This window comes from Haliotis rubra, unplaced genomic scaffold, assembly GCF_003918875.1.
Source record: "Haliotis rubra isolate DU_JTF1 unplaced genomic scaffold, ASM391887v1 Scf356, whole genome shotgun sequence".
NCBI classification, from domain to species: domain Eukaryota; kingdom Metazoa; phylum Mollusca; class Gastropoda; order Lepetellida; family Haliotidae; genus Haliotis; species Haliotis rubra.
Window position 1 is genome coordinate 666,068 of NW_025767031.1, and position 11,719 is coordinate 677,786.

The 11,719-nt window shown below is 40.3% G+C and overlaps 1 protein-coding gene across 2 annotated transcripts in view; it reads left to right on the forward strand.

The window, feature by feature from the left end:
- Positions 1 to 8,500, forward strand: part of LOC124285246 (serine/threonine-protein phosphatase 6 regulatory ankyrin repeat subunit C-like) — a 58,389-nt gene extending 49,889 nt beyond the window's left edge. For both annotated transcript variants that reach the window (XM_046721446.1, XM_046721447.1), the window contains one exon: positions 6,315 to 8,500. In XM_046721446.1, coding sequence (XP_046577402.1) covers positions 6,315 to 7,360 — 1,046 coding nt within the window. In that variant the 3' untranslated portion in view covers positions 7,361 to 8,500. The remainder of the gene's footprint in view (positions 1 to 6,314) is intronic.
- Positions 8,501 to 11,719: the final 3,219 nt, after the last annotated feature.

The window sequence follows — 11,719 nt, forward strand, 5'->3', positions numbered from 1 at the left end:
AATTGCGTTTTTAATGGCTTACAGTATATATGTTTCCTATGGGGTGAATTGTCAATTGTGGAGACATACGCTGAAGCCAATAACCCATTCTCACATTGATGAGAATCCAGTATCAGAAGTTATTGATTTCCAGATCTCATTAAGATGGGAGAGTTGTCTGCCCTCTTGACTCTTGGTCCAAGGAAAGGGAAATAGATGTTCATAAAATCATAGCCCACAGGCCTAACAAGATCGACAGGATCTATCTTGGTAAATGTAGACAATCATCAATGTCCCTCTTTTGAAACATGGTCAGATTCGGTTATATCCCAAAACTTCCACATCCCAATACTACCACACATTGTTAAAACAACAACTGCTCATCACCCCTTTTTAGATAATAGGATAGCCCAGGAAGTGCACTGAACTGAAACAACAGATAGTACATCACTTGACTTAGCAGAGTAGATATTTTGTAGAGAAGAGAGCAGTTAGTTAATAAATCTGAAATGTATATTATATAACTTCATGCAAATTTTCATGTAGGCAAAAACTGTAAATTTTGTTTTCTTGTTTTACCTTGAAATGTTGTTGATTACTTTAATAGTATTCTGAATATACAAAACATAAATTTTGCAAGCTTAACATACATTTAATTGTAAATGTAAATCAAAATATGTAATTTTACAATATAACATGGCTAATGAGTTTTGGAATTTTATATTTATTGCCTAAAAGAGGCCAACAAGCCAAACAATTCCTTTCAATTCTGATTGGCAAATACAAAGTAATGTGTACCAAAAAATTCAAAATGAGAATAGGAATTGTATTATAGATGCTTACTTGAAGCTCTACTACCAAACATGCTTGCACTACCAAATCCAGGCATAAACACATAAGTCAGTTTGAAATAAATAAGGAAAATGATATTGTTATGGTATGGGCATTGGCATTAATTATTATGGTAGTGACACAATAATGGTAGTGACATTTTTAATAATAGCCAGTTTTAAATGTTTACTTTAAAAGATAATTTAATGAAATTTGTCAGTCTGATATTTCAGAATGTTTAAAGAATATGTAATAGGCAAAACAAATATATACTTATGGATGTCCCTGTCATGTAAAAAACAGGTAAAGACTGCATGTTACGGCTGTGACACTATGACGGTATAGAATGTCACCACCGTAACGGCCCTTTCACAGCTGTGTTCTTCTACGCCAGACTCTTCTCTGTATTCATTACTGATTGATGGATTAAACCATTACAGACTGAGGTAATCAGTATGCTAAAGTGTTGGCAGTCAACCAGAAATGTTATAAGGTGTGGAAGTTTTGGGATGTAGAAGTTTTGGGAGGATACCTCAGATTCCCGACCTCTAGGTGTGCAGTCTCTCAAATTTCCTGGGGCATTTGAGCCCTGCTGGAATAAGAGTTTAGACTGAAAACTACCATGATTTCTTTTGAAAATTGGTCAGTTGGTCAGGTCAAGTCTTAGGCAGTCTTGTTCAAGATAAAGGTTTACCTCTGGTATTCCTTTGACTGTGTCTTGTTTAGTTTGTGTAGCCAGGTATGGTTTGTGAATGTCCAGCCACTGGGCTGCTAATCAGAAAAAGGCTGTTCTTGGGAAAGATGATGTTCATTTGAAAGATGGGAGGAAAGCTGAAAAGAGAATCTCCCTCCAAAAGAGTTCATGCTGAATAGTATTTATATAATTTATGGTAAAGGGTATTAGATGGCTGTAGCATATGGTTGAACACCATGTGCTCAGTCAATGTTGCAAAACATGTGTTAGCTTGCATTATTTAGGGAATATATGAAATATACTGAGCCACAAAAGAAACACACCGATAGAGGTTTCTTAAACCACACACTTTAATTCACTCTAATTAAAAATCAAAACAGAGGATTGCATTCAAACTTGACAGTTACGGTTATCACATTTTCGGGAATCACATTTAGAGTTCACACAAACAAATTCACCAAAAATGGTACCACTAAGATACCTCAGAGGCAGTATCGTGTTGGCCTCCATGGGCATCGATGACGGCTTTGCGTTGTCTGTACATGGATTGAATTAGCTGGTTGATGAAGGCCATAAGCACTTGGGCCCATACTCTGCGAAATGCCTGGTCGAGTCCAGGCACAGTTGTTGGCCTTGGTTGGAGGTCATTCAGTCTTCTTTGAATCTCATCCCAAAGGTGTTCTATTGGACTTATATACGGACTGAGTGCAGGTCATTGTAGGGTTTGGATGCTATGTTGTCTTAGGCAGTCCAGTGATGCTCTGGCAGTGTGGGCATGAGCGTTGTCTTGCTGGTAGATGTGATTTCTGTGACATTCAAAATGTGGTACTTGGTCAGTATAGCAAGCAGCTGTCACGCCATTTCTTCGTCCTGGACCGTGACTCTGGAACACCAGGGGGCCAAGTCTCTGATTCAGACCGATTGCACCCCACACCATGATGCTTGGGCCTCCCCACAAGTCTCTCTCAACAATATATATATATGCATTGGAAAACCGTTCACCATGCTTTCGCCATACTCTCACTCTGCCATCAGTTGTCGAAACACAATATCAGCTTTCATCAGAAAAAAGCGCAGTTCTGCATTGTTGATAACGTCAATTTTGATGCTGAGTTGCCCATTGCAGTCGGTTTGGCTATAATGAGGACAGGGCCACGATATGGTCTGTGACAGCAGAGGTTTCTTTCGTGTAAATGTTGACGCACTGAATCGGCATTAGTGGGTCTCTTGTGAGTCCCAGTGGTCTGGCGAGCTGTTTCCGTGGCTCTGGTGAAGCGATCCTGCAGATGGTTGTGCTAAGTCTGTCGGTCTTGACATTATGATGTTACTGCAGGTCGTCCACTGCATGGATGGTCTTGGATGCTGTTAATAGCCTGATACCACTCCTGCAGTCGGTAGATTGTCCTTACATTAACATTAAAATGATTGGTTACCCTCCGTGCAGCCTGGCCAACTTGCAGTCGTCCCAAGGCTTGGTTCCTCTCATCTCATGGTATGATGATTGTGTCAACACAAGAATGATTTCAGGCGAGTTTGGGACTCGCTTTCATTTGTAGGGTTGTCCCGACCTGCATTTTCATTTTCATGAATGTCATACGGAACCTTTTACCACGTCTGTCTTGTTAGGTACATTTGTTCGACATAGTTTTTCATCAGAATACACACTGAATAACAGTGGTAATAACTGTCAATTTGGATTGAAAAACATGTCAACAAAACGGTAAAATCATAATAAAAACACCACCTTGTAAGAACAAAATTTTGCATTTCGTTTTGAAAAGTCACAATTCTTTTGCAGTTCAGTATATTATTGTAATTAAATATATTTCACTATTATGAAGAGCATTGATACCCTTCTGTACTTAATATTCATTTCCAGAACAAGATAAGAAATGTTTCTCACTTGAAAAGAGTGGTGAGAAAGGAAGTTCAAAAAGAGGACCAAAGGTGAATCAGAAGACTGGTAGCATCTGACAGGTGTCAAAGGAAATCAGACACTAGACAGTTATATTATGAGGAGAAAATAGCTAAAAATAGACTGCGTATGTCCAGGTGAAGTTGGAGAAATCAGAGGCTGCTCAAGGTATCAAGATTGAAGAAGTTAGTGGTCTGACGTTCAACTGCAGACAAAGACAACATATAATGAAAACAACAGTTGATGGATGGTCACCTGCAAGCAGGAGACACAAAAACAGATGTCAGTTTGGCTTCAGCTCTTTTATTGTTATAATATCCACTTACCCATTCCTAGATTATCATGTGTGGTGAGAATAGTTCAAAAGAGCTATGAGATGAGACATTTTCACCCTGCAAAGAAAAAGCTAATCTACTTCAAAACTTGGAGTGTTTTTTCCATTGAAAATTATGTAATTATAGTTTAAATGTTGAGGCTGATGAACCGTCCCAAAAACTATTCACACATTATCTTTACAAGATATTTCTATTTTTTGTTCTACTAAATCCAGTCCCACAGATGACTGTGTTTTTCATTTTCTTTATGAAGAACTCTTCAATAAAAATACATCATTCATTTCACACTTTGAGTAACTATTTCTGTAGCTAAACAATATATTGTAAATATAACCCCAGCTTTTCTCCTCTCCACCATGGCAGCCAGATTAGACTTAAAATATTGGCTAAAACTAAAGAATCTAAAACAAACAAACTTATTTACCAACAAGAATATAAAGCATTAAGAAACACTCATGATACTTAGTTACAAATCTATCTTGACATATGGATGCAAGAATTGTGGTGCAGGTGCTAGTGGCACTGTTATTGGATTCAGAACAATACCAGATGACTCCATTTTCACAACAGAAGCATGTGCTATTTTAACAGCTCTAAAATATATCAACAACCAGTCTAATTATATGCAGTTCATCATATTTTCAGAAAAACAAATCATACAAAATCAAGTTCTTTGTCAAATAGCAACCCTCAGGAGTGTAGAATGGTTCCCACTTCCGTCGCCGCCGTGCCTGTGGCCTTGACACCGAGGTCCATCCATGGTACCACCTTGAACATGTCCAGGGCGTCATGGAAAATGATGCTTTCAAACTTCTGTGGAATAGACCCATATACAGCCTCAGAAGAATTCCAGCCATCAAACCCGATCTTGTCCTTTTTGATAAAGGCAATGAAATTATTTATATCATTGAATTTTCTGACCCTTTTGACAGCAACGTGATTGGCAAGATTTTTGAAAAGCATGATAAATATGTGGACCTCGCCTTTGAAATGTCTCGCTTGCATCCCAAGTACACTGTCGTCAGGCTCCCCACTGTTCTCGGTACCCTTGGTTTGGTACCTCCTGATATTTTGGCACAGATTAGGAGAGTGCGGAGGTTCTCCACCGGGAGTACAGCCCTTATAGTGTTGGGGAGTCTACATATTCTCTGGAAGGTTCTTGTTGGGTTCGACTAGGCAGCCTTTCCTGGGAGAAGTCCCATTTGGAGGAGGTAAGGGCCTTGAGCTGACGATGTGCCTTACCAGCCAGACTGTGTGCTCGATAGGGGTCAGGTCTGGAGAAACTGCTGGCCAGGGAAGTACCCGAATGTTCTGCTCTCTCAGGAAATCTGTCACAACACGAGGGACATGTGGATGGGCATTATCACACATCAGCATACCGTTCACGTCGCCTTCTGTATACCCTTGCCCTGTCATCTGAGGTGTCCAGATGAAATCTTGTCTCATCAGTAAGCAAAACACCATCCCAATCTTTTCTTTTCATGCAAGTACAGCTATATGTCTGCACCAGGCAACACGCGGCAGTCGGTGACATTGGAGCAAAATTAGACGTATTGCAGGCCATCGGGGGCTGGATGTTGTGCTCCCTCAGTCGGTTCCATATAGTCCTGGAACTGATTGGATGTAAGCCAGGAATGGTCCCAGCAGTCAAACCGACAGTCTGGAATCGATTCCTCAAATGGATCAGCGGAATGTGGTTGCCTTGTTGACGTGACGTCACACGTGGACGACCAGTTCGAGGCAAATATCTTGTGTTCCCATCATGTGGAAAACATCTCCATTGAAATGAGATTGTGTTTCGATGGACACCAAAATGTGTGGCCACATCATTATGCGCAATTCCAGTCCCCAGCATATCTACGGCGCGGAGACGCTGATTTTCTGTAATTCGTGGCATTACGTACGCGCAGTTATGTTTGAGTAAGGTCGTCGTGTACAAATGTGCAAATGCTACGCGCTATACATGACATCAAATTTAATGCATGTGGTTTGTAACATGTTTATTGAGGGTTATTTTCAAAACCCTTTTTTTTTATGCGTTTTATGTTATGCACAGTTACTTTTTTTCTGTTTGTATATTTGTCGTTTGTATTGTTGTCTTCCTAACATAGTTAGGGGTACTGCGGCCTACCAAGCAATCAAGTGTTAGACAATGATAATAGTTCTTAGAATACTACCTCTACCACTTGAGTTAAGGCCCATTAATCCTTCTCTCGGAATCCCAGATTACATAACTTTTGGTACCCAAGGAAGAAAAGAGATAGCGCCAATAGATAATGCTTGGGAAGACCACTAGTACCTAAGACAACACAAGTTAACCTGTGGATCAGAAACAAGTTTCAGAAAATATGACAGTCAAGTGTTAGAGGTAGTATTATAATAATTTTCGTTTTTGATAATACTTCAATATTTGTACTGTTGAAATTTGAAAACACTTCAGTGTCTTTTGAACTTCTTTGCCAGTTATTTGAATGCGATTAAAGTATAATATTCTAGAAATATTTCATCAAATGTTGCAAATAATCCTATGGTCTGACTCTGTATTACCTAATTTTGATAGGTGCAGATGTTGAGTGGGAGGATGCAAGCGGTAACCAACCCTTACATCATAGTGTAGCTGCCAATCAAGTTGAAATGACCAAGTTTTTGCTGGAATCAAGTGCAAGCCCTAATGTTATTGGATTATCTAGATGTTATCCTTTGCATATAGCAGCCAAAACCAACATGACAGAATGCATGGAACACCTTGTTAATCACAAAGCTCATCTAAATGCAAGAGATTCTGCAGGGCAAACTCCTTTGATTGTTGCTACTCGTGAACGCCGCTTCAGTGCTGTGAAGTATCTCATCGCAAAAAAATGTAACATCGACTGTCAAGACAAGAGTGGCCGTACAGCACTTCATTATGCCAGCCAAAATGGTACAGGTGTGGACATACTGTTGGCAGCTGGTGCAAATCCCAATGTGTGTGATATAAACAACTGCACTCCTCTACTACTTGCATCAACAGAAGGCTTCTCTCATGTTGTAAAGTTGCTTTGTCAAGCCAACTGTAACCCAAATATTGCCAATGACTCGGTGAAAAAAACGCCTTTGCACATTCTGTCATTCAAAGGGCATTCAGACTGCATCAATGACCTCCTGTTAGCTGGTGCTGATATAAACTTGCTAGATAGTGAATTTCACACTCCCCTGTGGTATGCAGTATCCAACTGGCGTCTGGAAGTTGTGAAGTTGCTCCTGAAAGCGAATAGTCAGGTAGATACTTATCAGTGCCAGAAAGGTATTCCAGAAGATAGCTGTCCAGTTCAACTGGCAATAACAAAAGGCAACACTGCTGTCCTCAAAATGTTTATTGTCTCGGGCTTTGATACATTGCACCTTCGAGAGAATTTGCCATCGTCAGACTTACCTATTGATCTACTCACTGACCTCAGTTTTTGGCTACAAAAGGTTCAACAAACCATGACACTGAAACAGCTATGCAGACGTTGGATCAGACACCATCATGGAATTCGACTATTTCATGACCTTAGTTTGATGCCCATACCACAGGGCCTTCGTGACTTCCTACTGTTGAAGGAGCTGGATGACATTCATATATAACAATCAGTTCCTTCAGCAAACATTGTTATCCTGGCATTTTGAGTGAGTGAGTTAAAATTTATTGTCACACCTGGCATTTTGGGCTTTCTATCGGATAACGGTAAACTATTTTGTTAACAAAAAAATATTATTTGTTAATATCATTCCGCCTACCTTCTGCATGTCATAACGGTAACCTGCCATTACAGTCGATGCAATCTCAAAGTCTTACAGGACGTGACGTCACATGTTTTCGATCCTTTGGTTGGCTGTATATTTTTAGCAATGTTGTAATAGTAGAACATGCCCGTTGGAAACAAAACACCAACGGATGTAGATTTCCCATTCAATTCATCATGTAGAGTAGCATATGATACAGAAAGTCGTAGTAGTAGCATTAATGATCCCTGAATTAAAATTAATCTTTTGTGGGTCTTTGATTGATGCTTACTCATGGAAACTTGAGTAGTATACTGATGTCAGACCGATAGCTGGGATCAGCTTGTTGACATTTGGACTGCTCATGGATTTTCTCGCATTCTCACACTATAAACAGGAACCGTTATGGCGGATCGAAAACATATGACGATCGGAAACGTAAGACAATATGAGATAGTACAGTCAACCTTCGTTTTAAAGATGGATTTGTAAAAAGAATTATTTTGGAGTCCCAAGTTTCCAAAATAAACATAATATTCCCCTGGTAACTCAAACAGTTCAAAAGTAAAAAACATTATCAGTCCTGTTTGGTATTTTAGAAATTCCCTGTATTGGTTGTCTTGATCTGTGTAAGTGAAACTTTTCGCCAAGTTTAGACTGTGTGTGAGTCTAAGAATGGAGTAAAATGATGTCCCCCATATGTTTGTTTTTTTCAAAACTGTTTAGTGAATAGTTATAAGACTAAATTTATGCAAAATATCCAAATGTGAGTATTGAATTTTACATTTTTCCAGCATTGTCACGTTCATTGAGTTTTGAAAAAAAAACTTGTATAGAATCTATTTAAGACAGGGATACTTTGGCATGTTGAATTCCATTTTGTGTTCTAAACCAATAGAAAGCTCTTATAGCATTTGCCTTGTAGTTGAAAGTCCCTTAATACTTCATGTGCTATTACATTTGGAAGAATTCTTAATAAATCATAGGTAAGTCATCGCAGTGCATTTTTCTTGATGAGTTTTTTATTTTGATTTACAAACCAATATAAAACTCACTTTACATTTATGTGGAAAGGACATAAGAGACAGAAATTGTAACTTTGTGTTGATGACATGCTGGATTAATTCCCCAAGACATGACTATAATTACTGTGAATACCCAACCTCTATTACATCATAGCCAAACCCTTATTACATCATAGCCAATGTTCCTGCAATATGGTTATTATACTGAACACAAAAAAAGAAACGACACATGTGTTATTTTATGTCCCAAACATACACATGCAGAACAGTTGATCACTGGATTGTCTGGTCCAGACTCGATTATTTACAGACCACCTCCATATAGCTGGAATATTGCTGAGTGCGGCGTAAAACTAAACTCACTCACTCACTCACATGTAGAACAAAGTGTGTCGCTAGTACATAAATCTGGTTTATTGATATATTGAGCATACACAGAAGCAATAGTAGGCATTAAGGTGCACTTGGTGCACCCTCCACTGTCAACAGTAGCATGATAACTCACTTATGGATTTCACAAGGACTAGCCATCTGTATTGGAGCTTGTTCAGTACCGCAATGCTCTCATCTCGCATTTACAACAGCATGGCAACTTTGTCTTATTGACTGACTACCACCCGTGAACACATTATGTACCCAACGCCGTTGCTTTACAAACATATGGCGTCCAGTTTTTGAACATTCTGGGGTTGACGTCTCAAGGCACGAGGATTTCTTCCAAGAGCATCCCATACATGCTAGATGGGATTGAGGTCAGGTGATCTTGATGACCACTCTATGATGTCAATATCCGCATTTTGCAGGAAATTTCATGTCAAAACAGCTGTGTGTGGTGTTGCATTGTCAAGTTGTAATTTGAGGCCTGTGCCTAAATTAGTTACAATTGATCTTAGGTCCCTACAATCAAGTTCACAATCACCATACTGCCCTACTCCACTTGCACATAGCGATCTTAGTGCGATTGTGAGACGACTTGGATTTATAATTGCAATCTTTGCTAAGGTCAAAATCTTCGATGATGGAGGTACAAATTTTTAAACTCAACTCCTGTCTACAGTCGTCTGCAAGCAGGCATAACATGCTGCTCAAACCAAAGGTAGAACCAATGACGGCACTAAGCACATACCTCCCTCCATTGCACCTTGCACACTTGTCATTCCACACAAATATACTGAGCAGGAAAACAAACGTCAGTTTGGAATTTTCCTTCGCAGAAACGGATAACTGTAAACTCATTGAATGTTTTGATTGTATATTTTTGACATCTCCAACTTTACCTGAGCAAAGACATTCCTTCCCAAACTCAGAATGGAACACAGGAAATGGTCTCAAAAACGCAACCAGATTTCGGAGATGGTACGATGTTCTCCATGTTTTTCATGCATCTCATGCTGCACGTGCTGTTCACAAGGACCAGCCCTATAAAATGCGCCCCCAAACCTGGTAAAAACATTCACATTACTACGTAAGCAGGATGCCGCGACTCACGACAGCTCAGAGGAAGCAGGCGCTAGGAAGACTTCACTTCCAGGTCAACGTTCGGACCATCTACAGGCTGCAGTAACGTTTCCGGGCCACCAACACCACAAATGATCGCCCCCGTACTGGCAGACCAAGGGTGACCACAAGACGACAAGACCGCCATGTTGTGCGACAGGATGTACAGAATCCCTCCATACAGGCATCCGAACAGCACGCCAGACAGTGGGAACACACGGAAGACCAATCAGTACTGATACAGTACGCCGACGTCTTAACAGCAGGAACATCCATTGCCGTAGAGCTTACCATGGACCTATCCTCACCCCTCGTCATCGGCGTGAACGTCTACAGTTTGCCCTACAACACCAACACTGGCAATACAGGCAATGGAGAACTGTTCTGTTCACAGATGAGAGTCCGTACTGCGTATCAACTGCAGATGACAGAACAAGAATTTGGCGACGACGTGGCCAGCGTTACTCAGACCAATGTGTTATGGAAAGAGACTCAGAGGGAGGTGCAAGCATCATGGTATGGGGGTGGAATAAGCCTGAACCAGAGAGTGGGTCCTGTGGTGTTCCAGAACCTTGGCCCAGGGAGAGGAGGTGGCATCACAGCGGTGCGCTACATCGACCAAGCTCTCAGACCCCACGTCATACCACATTTCGCACGTCACCGGAACAACATTTTCCAGCATGATAACGCCCGGGCCCATACTGCCAGAGCTACACGGGACTTCCTACAGCAGAACGGTGTCAGCATTATGCAGTGGCCAGCCCATAGTCCTGATTTAAACCCAACTGAACATCTTTGGGATGAAATTCAGAGGAGACTGAATAATGTCATACTAAGGCCGAACACAGCCGATTTATTGCGCTAGGCCTTTCTCAGAGTGTGGTTCCAGGTGCCAATGGCCTTCATCAATCGATTGGTGCACTCCATGCATAGACGCTGTGCTGCAGTTATTGCTGCTCGTGGTGGTCACACTAGATACTGAAGTCAAGGGTCTGAATATACTGCAAACGTTCACGTAATGTCTTGGAATTGTGTTAGTTATTCATTGATGTGTCAAGATATTGTACACAAAAATGGTTTTGATCCACTTATTATGTCCATTTCTGTAATGATCTGATTACAGTGCCTATCTAATTTTGAATTCGTACTGACGTTTTTTTGCAGCTGAGTATATTTGAAGAAAACGATTATTAGGAAGACAATCAAGATTTTGTTTCCATTCAAACTGTCGTGATTTAGGAACTGTGAGTTTGATATTGCAACTACATGTTATATGAAAATATTGAAATACGAATAAATACATTCATAAATTTGGGTCTAGATTTAGTAACATAATATACTGAACAGCAAAAGAAACGCAAGTCTGGCTTTTTGTCAATTTTTTTAATAGGAGACAACCCAAATTATGTCTAATCATTTATTCTATAGAAAACACTGTCAATGTAACAGCTAAAAGTTGCTGTTGACATTGAATTGCAATAGGTTCAAATTGATCACAGTCCGTCAAATGGAGATACCCCTGAACGCGAAAAGTGACAGTCTCTTTAGTAGCGCGTATAGCCACCTTGCGCTTGCATACAGGCCGTGCAACGTGGCCTCATTGAGTTCACTAGAGTCTGAAAGAATGCCTGATGCAACTGGTTCCGCTCAAACACCAATCTCTATTCCAATTGTGCAAGTGTGAGTGGCTGTCTACCTG